The 22,550-nt window shown below is 35.9% G+C and overlaps 1 protein-coding gene across 1 annotated transcript in view; it reads left to right on the top strand.

Moving 5' to 3' along the window:
- The window catches only part of cntn3b (contactin 3b), a 61,430-nt gene that overhangs the window by 12,842 nt on the left and 26,038 nt on the right, over window positions 1-22,550 (top strand). Inside the window, exons 4-12 of the mRNA XM_043242691.1 lie at window positions 5,802-5,977; window positions 9,486-9,581; window positions 13,033-13,236; window positions 14,779-14,881; window positions 16,596-16,780; window positions 18,961-19,097; window positions 20,401-20,530; window positions 21,015-21,165; window positions 21,249-21,376. Coding sequence (XP_043098626.1) covers window positions 5,802-5,977; window positions 9,486-9,581; window positions 13,033-13,236; window positions 14,779-14,881; window positions 16,596-16,780; window positions 18,961-19,097; window positions 20,401-20,530; window positions 21,015-21,165; window positions 21,249-21,376 — 1,310 coding nt within the window. The remainder of the gene's footprint in view (window positions 1-5,801; window positions 5,978-9,485; window positions 9,582-13,032; window positions 13,237-14,778; window positions 14,882-16,595; window positions 16,781-18,960; window positions 19,098-20,400; window positions 20,531-21,014; window positions 21,166-21,248; window positions 21,377-22,550) is intronic.

The following is a 22,550-nucleotide window of genomic DNA, read 5'->3' as shown; positions in this document are numbered from 1 at the left end:
TTTTGAGTTCTGCTTATCTGTTAAATCTTTTGATGTCATCTTAAATTTCATTTTTATTTGGAAAAAATAGTTTTGGTTATGTACTTATTTTTTTAACGTGTTTTAGTTCTGTATCTTTAGTAGCGTTTAGTTTTTGGAATGTATTAATTAAATTTACTAAATTAATAATTCGACATGCTACAGTTTCCGAGTAGTTTCTTCACCACTGGTACCAGTTATGCAGTTTTTTTGTTGCTTTGAAGACAACCATAGATTGTATCTCAGGATTCTGGAGACATTTTCTCTTTGTGTGTTCGATAAAATCTATACCCATCATTCAGTGAACTTTACAACAATACATCCAGACACTGATAAGATCGGTGACACTTTAAAGATAATTTCTTGAACTGAAAAAGAGACATTTGCTAAGTTATCACTGACGGTAAATTCTTCAAGGCTGGTTTTATAAGATCCAATCTAGTCAAAAGTCACCCGAAAGGTTCGGTCCACCCCAGCATTCATTTCGAGTGTGTCAAGCCAACCAATGTTGACTGAAGGGTGGCCAGTTCTACTGCAAAACAGTAAGAGCAGGAAGAGTCTCCAAAGAACATCCAGTTACTTTCTTTGTCAAGTGAAATTGTCAGTGTTCCAGCAGAGTCTGGTGGTATTTCAGTGTCTGCAGGGGCCGATGTGAACTTTGAGAACACAACGCGCCAGGCTATTTTGCATCTTGGTTTCAGATTCCATAGAAAAGTAACTCAGAGCTGAGTCAGAGAAGAACAGTTGGCTGGCTTCTGCTTTTCTCTCAAAAAAAAGTTTGTTTTTTTTTTTGTTTTTTTTTTTAATAACGGCGTTGCTGTATTTAATTATATTCTATATTTTAAATAAACAATACAATAAAAGAATAAACAACATAACATAAATTCATATTCACTACCATGCAAGTTTAGTATGATTTTTAATGTCATTGCTGCCTTTAGTTGATCAAAAATAGATACATTTTTAACTATTATTACAATTTAAAATAGATGGTTTTTTTTTTCATTTTTATTCTTTTGACAAAATGAAAGAACAATATTTGCATTTATTGAATATTAAATTAAACATACAAGTTAATATTTCCTGACTGTATTTTGAACTAGATCACAACTGATATTGCTTCTGATAAAATGTTTGTTTTCCTTAGCTGATTTGTTTTTGGTTCATCACATTTGGTTCATGCAGTAATTTATTTCCTTGAAATGTCTGAAGTCCAACAGTTTTTTTTGGCTAAATTGAAAAGAATCACACTTGTAATGAAAATTAAGTAGACTTCATCCTGCAGACATTCCTGTGAAAATAGCACAGCTACTGTTACTAAAGTTAAACCATGATAAACTGTACAGGTGTTGATGTGCCGTTTGAAAAGCCTTAATTTCTGTTGGTGTTTCTCCTCTTGTTTTGTCAGCACTGCTAGCTGAGGCTGTCTAGCTGTTGGAGATGTTTAGCAGAGTTGTTTGACTTCCCCAATAGTGCTTTCAAAGTAGAAAATTCTCAAAAGAGTTCAAATGCATCACACAGGTTTAGTGGCCTGTGTTGTGTTGTCCGGAACCTTGCTTGCACAATTATATTTTAACACATATACAGAACATGCTGATGTGCTTCATGTGGCACTCACACGTAACAAGGCTTCATTCTCCTCACTTAGATAATTGGTCTGCGCTTTTTGAAGAACATTTAGTGCTTAACATGTAAAAGCACAGTGGGAAAGATTGCCTCCCTAAAATAATGGCAAGGGAAACGCTGATGTGGAAGTGTGAGTCGAGGGACGGATAAGGTAGGCTGTGGTGCAATTTGAGGCCACTAAACAGCCATGACTCTTACCCACAATCCTTTGTGGGCTCTTGTGGTCCCCAAACAGTAGTCGAGCAAGAATTTACATTATGTATTTATGCATTTAGCAGATGCCTTAATCCTTACAAAAGAGAAACAAAAGCAATTCGTCAAGGAGCCAACAATATCCGTAATGTACAATGGCAGGTTTATTTGACAGCTAGATTAGGGAGCAAGCTAGAGAAATGCATAAAAGAAACTTGTGCTGTGTGCAAGTGCACTGGTTTACTGGTTTCGTTTTCTGAATAGATATGTTCTTCAATTAGCTCTCCACAGTGCAGGCTCGCAGCTCATTCCACCAGAGATGGTGAAGTCCCAAAAACATCCTTTCCATTAGTTCTCGGAGAATCAAACCCATGGCCACGGCATTTTTAGTGCCAAAGAAGTTCTGTTTTACTCTCTTTAGGTCTCCCTGCGATGCTGTTTAAAATCCTTTGAAAAAGCTTGGATACTGTTTTCCCAACCTACATTTAACCTGACAGGATTTTCAACCAGCCTGGCATGCTTTTGAGATTGTAAGGATTTGAACCCTGGTCTGTGGAGCAGGCAGTCATCAGAAACGAGAATGTGAAGTAGAGCTGGTTAAAATGCAGAGATTATACAGAGAAAGTCAGGGGTGCTCTTGTGTCGGCCCTCATTAACTCGACTCCAGCGTGATCTTTGTTGAACGCAGGTTGCTTTCTCGGTTGCACGAAGCAGCGCAGAGTCTTCTTTTGGAAAGATAATTGGAGCTGACTGTTTTGTACATCACTGTTTTTATTTTTTGTACTTTCCATGTCTACTTTTCTGATATTTTTCTAATGAACAGGTGTAGGCTTTGTGTCTGGGCAGATTGTTAATGCAGTCTGAAGGAACATAGGGATTATAATAAAGATTATGGTGATGGAGACATTATTCATGACAGTAATAATAGCATGAGGATCATAACATCAATGATACAGATGGAGGCTTGGACAGTTCAGTGTGCGGGGGCAGCATAATTGTCCATTAAACTTTTCAGAGAACTTTTTGTCTTGGATAGAAAAGCACCGGAGGCCCTAGTCCGTCTACTCATTATCTGAAAATACTTCGGCTCCCTGTCACTTCTAAGCCTTTTTGATTCTTGTTAAGGGGCTCCTTGGAGACTGGATTGTTTGTAATTCGTCGTCTAGCCTTTAAAACGATCATTCATGCACCAATTACCGTCAGGATATGTGAATTCTGTTACTTTAAACTACCACTGTGATTGTGACAGTTGCTGTTCTGTATGATTTCAAATAGGACTATAGTATGCATGGAAAATCAATAAATAATCTTTGAGATTTACAGTGGATGATGTTAGCGTCTTTTGAATCTTCTACTCTTGTAATGTAGACACAATGTGATGGTTCAGCACTGTCAGAAGGTATTATTATGTACCCTGTATAAGTAGATATAAAGGTAGTTTTGAGGTTACAGTATCAAGCCGTTGTATTCTCTAAATGCATTCCATTGATGTTATTATGAACAATACATCCATGCATATGCACAGAAAATGACCTTGTAATTTGTCAGAATTTGATCAACCGGTTAAAAAACAGTCATCTCTCTGGCGATGTATGCTGGAGTTATCCCTTTATTTTGTCAGAATAAACCCCACCCCTTTCTTATAGATTCAGCTCTGCCTCCATCCAGTCAACAACTGATGGATTGAACCTGTTCCTGCCATACTTTTTTTCCAATTAAACATCCACGTGTTAAAATGTTAATAAAAATTACGTGCACATCTGGAAAAAAAATTGTATAACATTCAATAGAACATGAAAAGACGTGGGGAAGAGGGCATGATATTTTCATTAGCATTAAATTATTTCCCTCTGAATACTCATACAGCATCTCAGCTCATGTGCTGGAAATCAATATTTCCTATTTCCATATTATTCTAAAGGTATTGATCCATCAGAAGCAGCTCGCCTTTGAGTGCCGCGATATATTCAATCTTCTGGTCTAAACAGAAAAAGTAAACATATTTTCAAACAAGCAGTCTAACCGGCAATGAAACAGATTGAAGATTATACCACTTAAGTAGACAGCAAAATATGTGCATTAACACATGCAAATATATTATAATCCTCTCTAAATGTTAATATTATTGCATGCAGTGTTTTTCAGATGCTATTCTTGTAGGGTTATATATCTGCATTGGCTACTAAATTATGTGTCCTAAAGCATCATCTTAAACAGCAATATTTATATTAACTTGTATAATGTGTTATAGTAACCATATTTCTTTAGCTTGCAATCTCATATATTCAGTTTTCATAAAACATGTTGTGTTTAGGTGGTCTGTGGATGTTCTGATTTGATCTACACTAAGAAATAGATGACAATATTATTTTGCGCAAGCTTGTATATACCAACACAGATGATATTAGATCCTTTCAGTATAATAGACTGGTTATTTCATTCATTTTATACAGAGGGCCCCACTTTATGTGGGATGCAGAAGCTTTGTTGATTTATCACTCTATTGAAAGTGTATTAGGAAACTAGATTAGGTTGATGCCGTAATATAGCATCAAACTAATCTTACTTTTAGAGAACACAAATATTGTCTGTATTTACAACAAACAGCCTCGCAGTAATCAACTGTGTAAGCCTGCAGTTCGAATGTCACAGTAAATGATATCAAATACAGTGGCTATGATATTAGACTCACAAATGATGACTAAAGGAGTCAGATTAACTCGACTGCCACGCTGAGATCAATAAATAATGCAGCAGAAATGGGCTTCGGAGAGCTGCAGTAGATTTGCACTTTGTTGTGTCAGATTTGGGAGAGACCAGAGTCTCCAGTTACTTTTTAAAACCACGTTGTCCACCACACTCATTAGTTTTTCACACCAGTGGAAACATATAAATCCTGCCAACACCTTTATTTCCTCACTGTTTCCATCATTCCAGAGGTTTTTTTTTGCTAACATAGTTCTAACTCTCAAATGCCTGATTCAGCACGGCTAGATGATTTTTAGTAGAGCGCTAGACATCTAATGATTTGAAAAGGTCTGAGTTGATACATTTTCTCTGTTGCAGAAGTTGGCATACAGTGATTATAGTTATTGATTAAGCTTGTTTCTGATGGAAAACATTCCACTTTTATAATGCGATTTTTTTACTGTGTAATGGCGTCAGCAAGAATATAAACCCGCAAATTAGGAGAAATGTAATTGCATCACATAACAAAAGATTAAACCAGTTGCCATTTATTTTAAATAAAGTCTTCAGAATGAACATAAATAGCATTTTGATGTTTTCTAATTGATGAATGTTTTTGAAACACATAGTGAATATGATGGACTCCACATGTGGTTACTATATATATCATGTGAGGTAAAATTATCAAGTTCTTAAAAAAGAAATAGAAAAAGTTGGATAAAAGTAGATTCAAAAGTTCTTGCATTATTGGCTTGCAGATGCTACATCGGTTTAATGCTACGCTTAAACATTTTTTTTGTGTAAAATGTAATTTAAAAACAAGCAGCATTTTTTTTTGACAAGCAGTCTGAGCTGCTGCGTTTAATTTGCTCCATTTCTTCACACTCCATGTTGAATATTTTTCTATTCCACATATAAGTGTAGCTAAATAATTCAAATCACACTGAAAAATAATGAACCTTTCATAGTTTTTTCCTAGCAATTTTATTGGAAAATAAAATCAACCTACTCACGGCTAAACATTGCACATCTTCAAGGTCTATAAATAATTAGACATTTCTTATACTTCAGCACTGTTTTGCTTGCTTTCATCAGTTATTAGTCAGATTGTACTGCAGAAGAACAAAGAAGGAAAACAAATGTCATCAATGAGCTTTGTTTCATGCTGAATCTGGCTGTATAATGAAGCAGGCTTCATCAGATCGATGCATGTGATGAATATTGGTGAGTTAGCTTCTCTGGAGACCACGCTCCTGATTGTGTTTGCGTCTCTCCAGATGGTCTCTAAACGGAACGCTCATTGATCTTCGTGGCGACGAGAGGCGTCGCCTGTCTGGGGGTAACCTGATCATTACCGGCCTGGATCGGGACCAAGACAGCGGTGTCTACCAATGCACTGCCTCCAACACCCGGGGAACCATTCTCAGCCAGAGAGCCACACTACAGTTTGCATGTAAGTTATGTGAAACCTCTTTATTTATTTATTTAATTTTATGTACTGTATGTATTCTATATATATATATATATATATATGGCATAGAATAAATACAGTACACTAGAAAATTGACCAAAAACCTTACATATACATTTAAATATATCCATATATACACACTACCAGGTCAGTAGTGTATAAATGTAAAAGTGTATTTGTTATTTTATTTTATATTTAAGATATTGAACTTTTATTCAGTATGACCAAAGGTTGGTCAAAGTAATCATCAAAATGACATTGATACAGTTTTCTATTTAAAAATGCATTTCTTTTTCTGTTCAGCAAAGAATCTTGAAAAAGTTCAGCATGAAAAATCAGTATGCTATAAAATTATTCTATTACTATTAAAATTTTCAGTATGGTAATAGGAAATATATAATACATTTATATTTTATATAACACATACACACACACACACACACACACACACACACACACACACACATATATATATATATATATATATATATATATATATATATATATATATATATATATATATATTAAATATTACTGTTTAGTTTTCAATCAAATAAATGCATGCTTATTAAGCATGGAAGTCTTACAACATTCAACCAACCAACATTCACAGTTCAACCAATACTAAGTCTGTGGCTCAGCAAACTGTGGCAAACTTGAGGAGCGTTTGGCTATATATAAGCGACATTGTAAAAGCAACAGCTCTGGTTTTTGGTATTCACATGGCATTGCTGTAGAAAGAGCAATCAAACGGGCTGTCAAATGTGACAATTTCACCGGGTGAAGCACCATTTCATCGACTTCAAACTCCATCACTCATTCTCATTAGTCACCAGCTTCAACAGCATCTTTGTACGCTTTGTATTGACTCGCCATATTAATGCCCATACTGTCTGCTTCACAAAGTAAACTGCCAAATATGAGAATAGCCATCTAGCCACCTGGCCTCTGTGCAGATGACTTGAAATGCTATCCTTGTCCATGCTCAAAGAAATCAGAAGCTCAAATCAGTTTTTTTTAAGCTGGTAGAAGGATTGTTTGGGATGAGACAGAGCCTGGCCATGCATTCCTTTTCTCTGACAGCAAAGGCTCTTCACTTTCGTGCCGTCTTATTATTGATCCAACCATGGGAATACACAGAGCATCCCACGTCCCCCTTAGGAGACAGATTCCCATCTTTATGGGTGGGATAATGAATCTCACTTCAGGGGACTGGTTAACAGGACTTGCTTGACATTTATTTCCTATATTGATCATTGGTTAGTCAAAGGGGAATTATGATTTTAATAGGATGATAATGCCGCTGGCTTTGATAATATGTCATTGTGGCATTTCTTATCTTTCAGACAGCTGTTGAAAACTGCATCCTGCATCTGCAAGCCAGTTTGAAATACATGCTTAACTGTAAAATTTGTCATTGGGAGATTTATTCCATGGTGGCGTTCTATTGGCTGTGTATTGGGGTAATCCTCTCCTGGGGCGAGTTTGGAATGAGTACCTTTCTCAAGGGTGCAATAGCAGCAGAGCAGATTTGTGACCTGACAAACCATGGCTCACACAAGCTCCCTAGAATTCAAATCCTATTCAGATCTTTAACCAGCAGACCCTATATAAAAATAAAACTGTAGTGGCACGATCAAAAGCATGTTACATTTGTATTTTTGTATATCACCACTCACAACAGTTTCTTTTTTCTTCAGTTAGAATTTTAATTAAGTTTGTTTTTGTTAGTTCTCAATTAAAAATGTACTTTTTAATTCATATTTTTTTCGTTTATTCGGTTTCACCGTTAGCAATATTAAATAAGTTATATCAGTTTAAAAATGTCTAAAACTTCTTAAATCAGGAAGGATTTTCTAGACAAGTAAAAAAATATTGGCAAAATTAAACTAATCTTTATTTGAAACAAGCAAAATAATCTGCCAATGGGGTAAGCAAAATAATCTTATTTCAAACAGAAAACAAGATTATTTTGCTTATCCCATCGGCAGATTAGTTTGCTTGTTTCAAATAGTGTAATATTTTCTACTCTAGAAAGTCCTTCTTGATTTAAGAATTTCTAAATATTTTGGCTGGAAACAAGACAAAAAAGGCAAGACCTTGCAAGGCCAAGCAAGACCTTGATTAGCTGATTCAGGTGTTAATTAGGATTGCAGCTAAACTCTGCAGGACACCTGCCTTCCAGGGACAAGTTTGGTGGCCCGTGCCCTAAAGAATCATATCCACTTGGATATCCAATGGTTAAATATGTTCGTAAAAGTTTCAAGTTTTATATCAAACAATATATTAAAATAAAACTATTATCATCATTATTATTTAGTTTGTAGGATTTTTATTTTCGTGAAACAGCTAGTTTTTAAACTATGTGTTTTATTTTTTTTATTTCTGTTTTGCTTCTTATTAAAAGTAGCATAAAACTGAACACAAATTATATTCCAGGCTTCAGGCCTTTAATGAATAGGACCTTGAAGTTGAATGTTCCACCATCTCATAAGAAGAAGAATCGATAAGAGTTATGGAATTGAATCCATAAACACTCAGTTCTTCGTCCTTCACATTCATATGTGAATGTTTTCCATTTATAAGCACCGCCATTCACTGTGAAGATGTTTAGCTTACCACACTGCCTACAGCCATTGCATGAGTCCAGCCTTATAGATTTTAACACAAGAGACCATTAATCAGCACCCGTGGCTCTGCCGCTCCGGCTCTTAATCCATTCATCCTGTTACTATGAGCCAAGCAAGTCCTGCTCTTTCCACTTCCACCAAGGCTCAGTATGACCCGGCTGTGTGGGACTTCTTTTTTTGGTCAGCGGGGAATCTCTCATTAATCTTTCCCACTGTTTTCCACCACCTCGCGCTAATCCTTATGTTTTCTTCTGCTTCTTTCGTTTTTTCCGTTTTTTCCCCCGCTCTGTAATTTGTCTTATCGGTCACATTGACTCTGTATTGTTTGTGTTGGGGAGCTTGGCTCTTGGCTTGTTTGCTTAAGGGTGTGGAATTGGCACAGCAGGCTGTGGTTACAGAAGGCCTTCTCTGTCACGAAACAAGGGGAAGGTTTTTATCATGCCAGGTATGCGAGCCGGCTGCCAACTTCCTTTCCTCCTGTTAATTTGTGAGGATGAATCGTGTGGACATGTATTGACAGGGAGGCTACTGGCTCAGTGGGTGAGATTAAGATATCTCTGGTAATGATGCGGCTTACTGCTGGTAGGTGGAGGCGATGTTAGCATCCCTTTTTTCATACACCCTCATAATGTTTCACTAGACTGCATTGTTAAACACCCACTGTATGCTTTGGATTATTCTCAATCACTGATTCTGTTTCCTTTTTTTTCCCATTTCTCAAATATCGAGCGCTACTAAACAATTACAGACAACGTTACTTCACCATTCTATAACATGAAATGCCATTTTCTTTACACACGCAAAATAATTGCCTCATGCATACTTTTTCCACGTTTTATTCCACGTTTACTCTGTTACAGATCTGGAAAGCTTCAAAACGCAGACCAGAAGTGCTGTGAACGTGAGGGAAGGCCAAGGGGTTGTTTTGTTATGTGGAACACCTTTGCATTCTGGTGGTAAGTTTGTATATTATTATATATCCATTGTAGGTCGCCATTTATTAATGTGTTATTGTGAATGCTTCATTGGATAGTCAATTGGAACATTTGTCTTCATAATCTTTAATCAAAATGCTCTTTCTCTGCATTGCTTAATCATTTGATGTCACTTATGACTCAACAGTGCTATTTTAGTATTATTTCTATACCATTATATTTATTTACAATTATCTTATATTTTATATTTGAAATTTTAAATTGCTTTGTGTTGCATTGTGTTGCATTGTGTTGCATTGTGTTGCATTGCGTTACGTTCATGCAAGTTATTGTATAATTGTTATCCAATATCTAAATAACATAATCAGTTTGGCTACATTTTACAATCCAATCAGTTCCTGATGGACAAAAGTCCTGCCCTACTTTCTTTTTTTTTTATCGAATATCCTGCATCACAATGTCAAAAGATGGAACTAAAATGGGTTGCAAACGGCAATTCACTTTCGACTTCAATAAAAGAAGTAGTCAGAGTCTGTGAAGTGCTGCCTACACACATATGTACTTGCACTTCAATCCATAAAATGCTTCCTTTCATCCCATTGAATAACATGAAACCATTTTTTCTTTTTCATCATCCCTGAGAAATTATATGAAACTGCAGTAGGGCTTTTAGATGAACTGTTTGTGATTAAACTGTAAAGAAAAAAACACAATCGTTTCTCGTTGCCTTCACTGATACAGGCTGTTTTTTTACTCTATACTGTTTGATAAGTGTGATAAAGGTCAGTAGAAATTCACACTCCAATGCTGTTTCACAAGCTGGAACTAGAAGTGGTGGAAATGCATGTTTGCATGTTAATTGTTCTTCTCTTAGGCATATAGTGGCTATCCTTAGACAAGACTGAGGTTGCAATTCAACCAGCTGTAATTGGACAGAAGTCATTAGACCCCAAGTGCAAACAAGAACCAGGCAGTGAGAGACATCAATATCAATTAGAGGTTGTGACTATTACTGTGACAAATGAGATGTCAGAAATCAGAAGATGTGAATTTGTTTCATAGACTGAGCAATTATAGTTTGCTGAGATAAATCTGTAATTAAGCATTTGTTTAATTAGAGAACCCAGAAGAGGAGCGTTTCATATGAGAATACTTTAAAGTTTGGCCTAAATGTCACAAACGAATGAAAACGTGGGTTAAGTATGACTAAAAAGCCTAAATAAATCATTCAAAAGTGCTGGAGAAGGCAGAAATTTAATCAACAGACTTTGTGGTTAAGAGACACGTTTCTGAAACACTGATGGTCATTTTGCTCAGAGTAAGCATGCTGGTTAGCATTAGACCTTCTAAAGAAACTCATTTACTATGGATCGCAGTTCCTGCCATCTTTTCTTTGGCTTCAATTTGTTTTCTCATTTGGATCACTTTCTTTTCAATCAGACCTGAATCTGGAGGCAAATGGAAATAAAGACCTGAAATTGAAGTCTCAACCCAATTAGTGAGAAATATGTTTTTTTTTTACCTGAATGCATTTTCTGTGCCGAGTAGGTAATCAATTGTTTATCACTGCAAAATGCAAACAACAATGCTAAGCTTTGCAAATTTTCTACTGATTCTATTATAAAAGTTTTAGCTGCAGATAAGTTTAAGTATTACAATATACAGTAGTTGCTCTGTTTAGGCTGTATATTGAACTCAAAAGACAAATGGGTTATTATTACCAACCTGTTTTATCATTGGGGAAGAAGCTGTATTGTTTTACACTAGTAATATTTGAAACATCTAAACCATTTTCCCCCAGAGCAATGCTGAATGTTCTTTGTTGCAAAATATCATGTGATCAAATGTTTTAAAAGTAAGTTTTCTGTGCTCCACATTTACAGTTTCCTGCTAGATAAAGAAAGCTTTATCATGATCTAGCTGTCTATTGAGATTGCTGAACTCAAAAAACAAATTGGTTATTATTACCAACCTGTTTTATCATAGTACAGGAAGCTATATTATTCTACACTAGTAATATTCAAAACTTTTTTCCAGAGTAACGCTATGTTTTATTTTGGAAAAGTAGTATGCGATCAAATTTATTCTCTGCTCCACATCTGCTAAAATCCACTATACACTACCATTCAAATGTTTGGCATCACTAAGATTTCTTCTTCTTCTTTTATTTTATATATTTTTATTATTTAATTTAAATGGATCAAAAAAGATAGTAATGACATTTATAGCCTAATTTTACAAAAAGGGCTGTCTTTTTCCCCTGAACATTTATTTATTAAATAATCCAGAAAAAAAGAGTTTTAGTAGCACAACTTTTTTTTTTTTTACATTAATTAAAAAAAGCATATTTGAATGATTTCTGAAGGATTTTGGATGATTAAACGTATTTTTGATCAAAATACATATTCAATGTGACTTTTCAATTGTGTGGTTCTCAGTTGCTGAATTCTAGAAATGACATTTATATAAACATGAATTTAATGAATAAAAAGACTGAATGGTGGCACATTTAATGCATTCAGAACAAGTATCTCTGGACTTTGACCTTGTCGGACATTATTTTCCAGCTGGGCTACTTTTCAAGCATTTCTATTTTGCCTCACTTCCTTAAAATACCATAATAGAATATAGATAACTCTTATATTGTATTATCACAATGCTGAGGTCATGTCAATGATTGCCCTATTTTTCTCAGTGGAGGCCTCTAACATCAGACACCATCATAAAGATCCTCCATTGTATTTCTGAACAAAGTGTTTGTTTGTGTTTTTAGTAACCATTGCAGTTTCTCTCTTCGATTCTTCTACGTTCAGCGCATTTGACAAAAGCTATCACTTCTTATTAAGCTAACAGATCTCTGATGCAGAGATTCCCGGGCCAACCTGATCATAAAGAATTGCTTTCAACCTCACGACAACCAGCCTGCCAGCGTGTTTCCCCGTCTAGGGAATGGGCGGCGCAGTCTCGGGGGACACTTTTTGAGTGGCAGCCATCCTGTACACCTTTCCAACAGTTGCATCATGTACACGAGCCTCTCTTTCTCGTTCCCTTCCCCCTTTCAGTCTCCTGTAGATGACACGCTAATGCGCTGTGGCAGGGCCTTCGGTCTTCTTTGGTTCAGCCCTTTCCAGTAAGAGCCAGCCATGCATGAATGACGCCAACAGAGAAGCCTCCGTCCCCAGCCACGGTGAAGCCGGACAGGGCATGTGTCATAAGAATGCCAGTGAGGCGCTTTAATCTAGTTTGTTTCGCTCCCTTTCCTACCGCCTCACAAAGGAAGAGTCGCTTTGTTTACTGAGCCTCACCTGCCCTAAGGAGGTCAGCCCGAGGCGAAGCGAGTGGTGTAATGCAGACGCTTTGTACGCACTTTTGAGCCGAGATTATAGTTTACCGAACAAAGTGACTCAACACCTTTCTGAAAGTATAAATGTCTGTGTCAGGATCTGACGCTGTGTTTCTGACATCTTTCCAGAGCTCACTTTCACCTGGGTCTTCAATGAGTACCCTCACTTCGTCCAGCAAGACAGTCGCCGCTTTGTATCCCAAGAGACGGGGAATCTCTACATAGCTAAAGTGGAACCGTCCGATGTTGGGAATTACACCTGCGTGGTTAATAACACTATTACCAAGGAGAGGGTGTTCAGTTCTCCAACTCCTTTAGTTCTGAGAAATGACGGTAAGAGGGGTGTCCACAATATAGGAACCTACATTGTAAAAATGACAGTATTTTTAGTAGTAAAAGACTGCAAAGATTTTACACTAAAAACCTGTTCAGTTGCTATCAGTAAGTTCCTTCAAATGGATAGTTCAACCCAAAATAAAATTTACTGTTACATTTCTAGTCCTCAAGCCATCCAAAATATATCGGACTTTTTAGCTGATGACTTTTAGCAGAAACCGTGGTCCTTGCTGATTCATAAATGTCGGAAGCGGAAGCACTTTATTTAATCAAGCAAAGGAACACAAAATGAACACTCATGGCTTATGACAATATACTGAGGTCTTGTGAAGTAAAACAATCGATCTGTGCAAGAAACTGACAACAAATGAATAGCAAACTTTCGTTTTTTGGGTTAACTATCCCTTTAAGGCCGTTAAAACCAAGAATGATAACTATGATACCATTTTCTTGACTTAAAAATGGGCGTGGCTATTTGCAAATTCTATTGGTCTAGCTATTTTTAGCGGCACAAAGCATTTTGTTTGCTGCTTGATACTGAAAATTAGTGTCTCATGTATTATCTCTATGTAATGTATTACATAATCTTAAATCTTAATTGTGAACACACTGGTTTATAGTGTAAACAGTTTTACTGTTGCACATTGCTATACTCTTTATAATAAACAGAATGTTATTTTGCAATGGTGTGGACACTAATATCGTTATTGTTACAGTTATCTTAATGGTTGTCATTCCTGGTGTGAACAGGCCTCTATACGAAAAAAATGAAAAGATTTAATGTAATTTTAGGGTAAAATGCTGTTACATTTACACTACAACAGTTTCCTCTTTTCTCTGTAATGTCTACATTAGGTACCATATTTCCTAAATGTACTAACGTACGTTGTACAAATGTACTCAAGTACTCATCCTATATACATATCATACTTTAAAAATGTGGCTTTATATTGACCACCTGTTTTTAGGATGGTTGTCAGAACATTCTAAAAAATATATACAATATATACATATACATTTCTCTATATGAATGAAGTCTCTAAAGCATAAAACATTGGGACCACGTATATATTTTTTACATTAAAGTTCTGGCAACCGTAGTTGTCTGTTTGTTTGTTTGTTTTATTTACATAGATTTCACAGACTTTTTAACAGTATATCTCACTTGGGTCGAAGAAGCTTGTGACATTTTTAGGGAGACGTTCATTCGTAAATGTCAGAGATATATTTATGCCACTGTCTTGAAAGCTAAACTGCCTCTTTTAAGAACACTAACCTGCACCCTTGACAATGCCTCAAAGGAGGCCACATTTCCATTTGAGATGGATCCTGTTTTTTATTATGTGTGTTCCATAAATCTTTAATAACATGTCTCTGTATTTTTGGCACAATCTTCTCAGCTTCCCTGCTCATTGACAGGTCTTTGTGGTTTGCCATTTGTTGTTGTTTTGCTTGTATTCTGGAGTACAAAGCTTGTATATCATAAATCATGAATGACAATGCTGTATGCATCTGTGCTGTATTGTCTGCCCATGGCAGGAGCGATGGGAGAGTACGAGCCCAAAATAGAGCTTCATTTCCCCGACACCATTCCAGCTGCTAAAGGATCCACGCTGAAGCTAGAATGCTTTGCCTTGGGAAAGTAAGTTCAACATGCATGCACCTGCGTCTGTCTGCATTCTACCGCCGCAAACTGTTGCCTGAGTTCACACCCTTGCTTAGCGTTATTTATTTTTATCCCGCGTTATAAAATACACTGAATTTGTGATCAGCACTTCAGGTTCATTCTTAATACGATTTGCAATCTGTCACGGAAGCTTTTTACAGAGAGCTTTTCACCATAATGGCCCGCTTTGCAGGGAGCAATGACCCGCAAGATTTACTCCTTAAATAGTGTGGAAATAGAGCTGCAAGCTTCTTTTCAAACGAAGAGCAGAAGGGTTGTCGTTTAAAGAGGGGGGTAATGCAGGTTTTTAGAAAGCGAGAGATGATAGCTTTTCGCACCATACAAGGAGCGCGTCACCCCAGATTTTAACGTGAATCAGATCCATTCACACTCAGATTTTCTTAATAGGGTACAGCTTTGAAGAAATGAGGGGGAAATGGATTTTCTTCCCAAACACTATGGAATTTCACTTCCTCAGACAAAGTTGCTGTAGCGGGTAAAGCATTATGCTAGGGTGGTGTGTCATGGATTCGAATCCTAGGAAATGCATGAACAGATCAAAATGCTTAAGCTAAATGCATGGATGAAAGCATCTACTATGTTTAATGTTTAAGTTTGAATGATACTTAACATGTTATTTAATGTTAATGTAAGTAATATTTTAGTTGACTCAACTAAGCGGGGTAACACGTTATTTCAGGCTGAAACAACTATTGTTTTTCACAGTGTGTGTTCACCTAAGCTGCGATTGTTCGATTAAACATAACGAATTTCCAGCAGCCATTATTCCTGTCTTCAGTGTCACACAATCCTTCAGAAATCATTGTAATATCCTAACTTGGTGCTAAAGAATAATTTCTTATTAAATGAGTAGATAAAATTGCTGCATAAATTCTGACACTTTGATTATTCGAATGCATCCTTGCTGAGTAACTCTACTGAATAAACTGTTCTGACTTTAAAATTGTATCCTGGTAGTTGTAGTAATTTAAAATAATAAGAATAATATGCATAGCTTGAATGCAGTATATGTCACTTCAAATTAAAGCAAATGCCAAAATGATTTCCTCTTACCAAACATTACATTAAACCATAATTTCTCAAATGAAACTTTGTGAAAAGTTGTAGCCGTTAGAATATTGTGCTAGACGTGCCAAGGTTATGAATTTATTTTGAGGGAATGCATGCATGATTGATAAAATACCTTGAATTCTTTGAATAAAAGTGTCTTCCAATGGATAAATGTAAATACAAGATCTGCACATAATAATAAAAAGCATAACTTGGATGAAGTTTATGCCACTTTGGATAAAAGCTTCTGGCAAACTGATTTCCTCTCACCGAACATTATGTTAAACCATAATTCTGGAGTTAACCTTATAGTTCAACAGATGGAATTCTTAGAATGAGAAAAAGTTCCTGCAGTTTGTAGAATATTGTGGCAGCATCACCAAGGACATGATTTTGGTTGTATGGAATGAATGAACGATTTAAGAGTTTGAATAAAAGTGCCAAATACATAAAATGTAAAAAAGCAAGACCTACACATAATACAATGTATAGCTTGAATGCAACATACGTTGTCTTTGAGAAAAGCAATGTTAAAGGTAAAAAGTATATTTGCTTTGAATAAAGTGGTCTTTAAAATGAATTTGTATGCATTAATGGTGGCTTTGTTTTGGATTCACAGTCCAGTTCCCAAGATTACTTGGAGAAGAACCAGTGACATTTCGTTCCCAAACAAAGTCAAACTAAAAAATTCCAATGCCATTTTGGAGATTCCGAGTTTTCAACAAGAGGACACAGGAACATATGAGTGCATCGCTGAAAACAGTCGTGGAAAGAACGCTGCGAGGGGTCGTGTGTCTTTCCATGGTGAGTTGTTCTTAATCATTAATCATCTTAATGATTTCTATTTTTTTCTTTTTTTCTTTCTTTTATTTTTTCTTCTTATACCATTTATCCCAAACAACTTTGTCAATATATCATTTTCCTTCAATTTATTCTTATACATATGTGTCTGTTTCTTCTACCTCTGGAACCTGTTCTTTGATTTGCTGACAACTCAGTTTTGTCTCATAAAGCTTTACAGAAAAAAAAAAAAAACATGACTGTTGCCATATGGCATTTTTGCACTGCATTGGAACTGCAGTAATAAATCAGTAGATAGTGGCGTTGGTTATATTACTGCAGTTATTTATTAATTTGGAGGTTTTATAGGATGCAAATTATATTTATGCGAAAGAACATTATGATTTGTGTTTCATCTGTAGAGAAAAATGAACACAGGATAAGTGATTATAGCTTATTTTAGATGACATTGTAGCAGGTCCAACTGTATAAATATCAGTTTATTAAAGGCAATGCATGCAATAAGATACGTACTATATGAAATTAAAAATCCAATTCCAATGTCTAAAAAAGTCTAGAATATATTTACAAATATATTTTATTTGACTGCCATTTTGATATGATTCCATGGGTGCATGTTAAGTTCTAAACTAAATTGAATGGCATAGTTATGGCGCTTTTCCACTGTCATTATGCCACGTAAAACTGCACTCGACCTCGCTATGCCATTTGTGCCATAACTCACAATGAGAACATGCCACTACCAGTGTCTCATTTGACTAGTGTCCTTGAGAGACATGACATTTCATGATGCACATGATTGTGACCTTCTGCAATGAGCACCTCATTGTAGAAGGTCACAGTGGCATTCCATAAAAAGTCAAGCTTAATTTGAAATGTATGGCGTTGTTGTATTAATAATTTTATACCCTTTGTACCCTGTAATAAAATCTAACATGCACTTGACAGTCTTTCTAGGCTTTCTGTATTCGCACTGACTGCCTAAATGCAATTTGTGTTTCTGTATTCTGTGAAACTGTAATATAATTCTGTAAGATAAATGAAAAAGGGGGTTTGCCTTGCCAGAGTAGATTTTCTGTTCCACTATTTGACTTCCTGCTAAAAACAAGCAGTTTAAAAAGCACTGGATTGGTGTCGGTGTTAAAGGATTCGTAGGTCTTATCCTGGGCCTTTTAAATTAACATTTGTGGGGAGAAATGCAATCGTATGAATTTGTTAATTGAACTCAAGACTCTGTACGTGGCAGCGGAGTGTTTGCCAGCTGAAAGGATAATAAAGCTTCTAGAAGGAGGTCAAAGGATTTGTAGCATGGAATGGAGCATGTGCCTGTAGTGTGATAGAATTGACATATTCACTGAGCGTCTCACTTCAGTAGTTAGATTCATATTCACGTGGCTCTTGTGAAATGGGTCGTCTATTGTTTGTTTTTATAGGAACATCAAGCATGCTCTCAGTATTATGCAGACTAGCGAGTGGGTGTATGGCAAGCCATTTGAAGCTGGTGAAGCAGCTTATGTGATTCTACACTAATATCGCAGCCTTTCCTAATAATGGTAATTAATAATCAGAATCAGAAAGGGGTTAAGAGGTTAAAGCTATTTTAAAGGGTTTGATGTGGGTTAGGATTTGTTGCAAAAGTATGTTACCAAGTATACTTGAAGAAATCCAAGAAGTCTAACTTGAATGAATAATCTTATCCAAAATATGTTTTTGTTTAAATAATATATGTAATAAACACACACACAGGCATGTATATGTATGTTACATTTATATTTTTAAAAATATATTATTTAATATCATATGGATAGAAATTTTATCTTAATACATACATAATTTATTTTTAATATATGAAGAGTTTATTTGCAAAAACAGACAATTCAACGATGATAACTTCTAATGAAAACAACCCACCTGCAACTGGGAAGAGTCTAGCATTTCCACAGATGAAAGTCATACGGATTTGAAATGACCCTTAAGGTGAAAAAAAGATGACAGATTTTTCATTATTGGGTGAACTTTTACTTTAATTGTTTCTGTCATCAAGGCCTTTGAATTCGTCAGCCTTGGGTAATATGGCTGGTCTTAATTTGCAAGTAACATTTCATTTATGTGTGTTCTTGCATCTGTCCATCATCAATCCTTCATTCATTTTTCTAATTTATTAATAAGCTCTCTTTCCATAGCCACACCTCATTGGCTCCAGACGATGACGGATACATCATTGTCCATTGAGGAGAATCTGTTTTGGGAGTGCAAAGCCAATGGGAAACCAAAGCCTTCATACAGCTGGCTGAAAAATGGAGAAACTCTTACATCAGAGGTACTTTGCGGTTTCTGAAAGGCCCCTAATGAGACTGAAAGCTTTATCTCCACTTACTTTAGCTCAAGGTCAATGCAAACATAAATTCTCATTGCTGACATAAAAGCGAAGCAAAAAAGAAGCCAACAGCTGTTTAAGTAGGAGAGACTGCTCATCAACAAACATCAGCAGTTATAAGGCAGCAGAAAGACTCCATTAGATGTGACCTGCATTCAAGCAGAAAGTGACCCGTACCTCCTCCCCACCCCTCCATCACACATCACGTCAATCTCTCCTTGTGACTCTTTGTGCTGAGTTCAGCCCTTAGGAACAGCCGATAGGCTTAAATGTCTGCTATTCCATTAGCAGGACCATCAGCTCAACACCTCCCTACCTGTCTCACATACTTTTCCAACTGGGCGCCCATGCCAAATGAATTGGCCATTAGTATTTCACTGCTATGTTCAACATTTCTTTTCTGTTCATTGGAGCAGAGGGTCAGCATTTTTCTTTATTCTCTTTTATAACCTCCTCCAGCCTCTCTTAACCCGTCCTTAGATCTTTGACTGTACGTACTTTCAGTGTTAGAGTGCAGCTGTGTTATAAAATATATATATATATATAAAATTTTTTAGGAGTGCACAATAAATTGGTTATCGGCCAAATACTTTTCACTGGTTGTTATTGGATATCAGTTTTTATTCATACAAAATAGTTCAAAATTACATTTTTGCTTGGCAGATGATAAAGTGGTCACAGAAATCCCGTATAATATTTAACAATTAATGTATTGCAGATATTGTTTAAATTCCATTTTTTTTTACACATTTGAATTAGTCTGATTCAAGGAGAACCTTAACTATGAATGTTTGTTTACATGTTTTTATTTGTAGTAAAACCAAATGTAATAAAGCTATTAAATGCAATTAAAACATTATGCAATTGAGTGCAAATTACAAACATATCAAAAATGCACACATTAGTTAGAGCATCTATAGTAGTTGGCCAAAACACACAAGGAAATTTGTTATGATATATACGTATTGTCAGAAATCACAGACATTCATATTCAGACAGGATTAGATTTCTCAGAGGGTCACAAAGTCTGAATAAGTTTAACTTATATATAATTTTTTTAAATTAACTTTTATTTTATTTCAAGTAACCATTTTTAAAATAGTTTTAGTTAACCGAATGAAAGATCTAGCAAACAGAATATCATTGAAACTTGGATCTGGTCTCTCTTGACTTGGGCAAGTAAGCCCAGCAATGCCCTAGCAACCGCATAGCAACCATTTTACTTTGTTTGTTTTTATGTCTACAGGGCCGAGTGCAAATAGAGAATGGCGCTCTCTCCATCTCCTCGCTAAACCTCTCAGATGGCGGGATGTATCAGTGTGTGGCAGAGAACAAGCACGGCATCATTTATTCCAGCGCCGAACTGATGGTGCTTGGTACGACCTCTGTGTTTTTGCTGCCTGTTTTCCATCCTTCATTTGAATGCTAAAACTTTATTGTGTAGTCACAGCCCAGGCTCAAATTACAAGGCAGCACTGAAAACATCCGTCTGATTGAGTGCTCCACTCTAACACTCATCTTTCCCCAGTATTGATTGTGAAATTATGTCTGCGCGTGCTGAAATTAATTCATTTTAATCACACCACGCTGGCCGGTATTGTGCGTACGAGGCCAGTTTCAAATAAATGGCATCTATTGAGGACACGGCACAGTAAAATGTAAGTTTTAGTTTAAGACAAATGGCCTGGAAGAAGCCAGTGGAAGCGGACAGCTCTATTTGTTAAGTCCTTTAGACTTTTCTAAAAGGCTTTCTTCCTTTTTTTTTGCCAGAGGCTGTTTGAACGTCAATTGCTGTTCATCACAGATTCCATTGAGGCTTTAAGTGTGAGTCTGAGGACCAAATCTCTCTGTCTCCTACAGCCTCTGCTCCCAGCTTCTCCCAGAATCCTTTGAGCCGAGTGCTTAAGGCTCGCTCGGGTAGTGACGTTAGCCTAGATTGCAGGCCACATGCTTCGCCCAGAGCCATTAGCCTGTGGAAAAGAGGGGCTGAGATACTGCAAAGAAGTGAAAGGTATTTAGCTTTGGAGTTTATATTTTATCACACTGAAACCATGTGAGTGTTGTTGATGCTAATATATTATCCATGACCTTTAGGATTTCTCTCTTCCCGAATGGGACACTTAAGATTGCCAACGTAACTAAGCGAGATGGTGGTACTTACACATGCATCGCTAAAAACCAGTTTGGCACAGCTAGCACAACAGGACGACTGATAATCACTGGTAAGTCACTGTGTTTTTCAGATCAACATTCAAAGGTTCGAATTCAGCTTGCAACATTTTCTAGATCTGGTTTCGCCCCATTATTTACAGCCACTTTCTTTTCTCTATTACTATAAAAAACAGCAAAAAGCCAGACAAAAGAAGCTTTTTTATTATCCAAACAAAGACATAATGAAATTTCTTTGTTGTAAAAAAATAAATAAAAAGCTGATTCATCTCTCTCGAAATAGTCTTGGATTCTTTTGATAATCGTTTAACTTTAGGACCTAAAGTAGTTTTGGATGAATAACAGCTTTATTTTATTTATTTATTTTTTTCTGTGCAGACAATGCTCAGACCGGTCAACTTTTATTGTTGACTCAGATAATGTATTCTTGATGGTTTAACTATGATTAGCTTTGAATGAAATGCCACATCTGGCACATATCATGATGCATTGCTTCAGCTGTTTCAAGAAATGTATTAGCCAACTGACAACTCCATTCTTCTAAGTTTCTGTTGTCACTGCTGTCAGCCTTTCAAGTCCAAAAATCACAAAGCGTAAGATTTGTTTTATATAATCAAGCACACTGAGAAGTCCTACACAATGGCGTTACACTATTTCAAGACAAATGGCTTTTGTTATCAACTCTCTATGTCTAAAAGTTTTGAGACATATTTTCAAACTCTTATTTAAAGAATAGTTCATCCAGAAATGTTATTCTGTCATCTTTTACTCATCCTCAAGTCGTTCCAAAAGCATATGATTTTTTTTTTCTTCTGTGGAACGCAAAATAAAAAAAACATACCGTATGTTATTTTTATTGTTATTGCATTGAATTCTGACTGAAGCATTAAAGCTTCAGAAAAGGACAAAACAACCACATTTAAGTAATATATATGAATCATGTTGGATATTAAGTCTGTTGGATTTTAAGTATTTTATGTATTTGTTGACTATCAGTCAGGCTGGTATGCTATTTTAATAAAATGTTTATAATCAGAGCTAATAAAAAGTTAGAAAAAGAGCTAATGCTATTTTAAAATGTATAGGTTTTTAAATTAATGTGCCCCACCACAATAGAATAGAATATTATTTAATTTAAGTAAAAATATTTATTTTAAAAATATATATATTTTTACTGTTTTCATTATATTGGCCTAATTAACTTACATACCAATAAAATTTTCTCAA

This window comes from Puntigrus tetrazona, chromosome 6 (assembly GCF_018831695.1).
Source record: "Puntigrus tetrazona isolate hp1 chromosome 6, ASM1883169v1, whole genome shotgun sequence".
Taxonomy (NCBI): Eukaryota; Metazoa; Chordata; class Actinopteri; order Cypriniformes; family Cyprinidae; genus Puntigrus; species Puntigrus tetrazona.
This window is presented reverse-complemented; position numbering and strand designations above follow the sequence as displayed.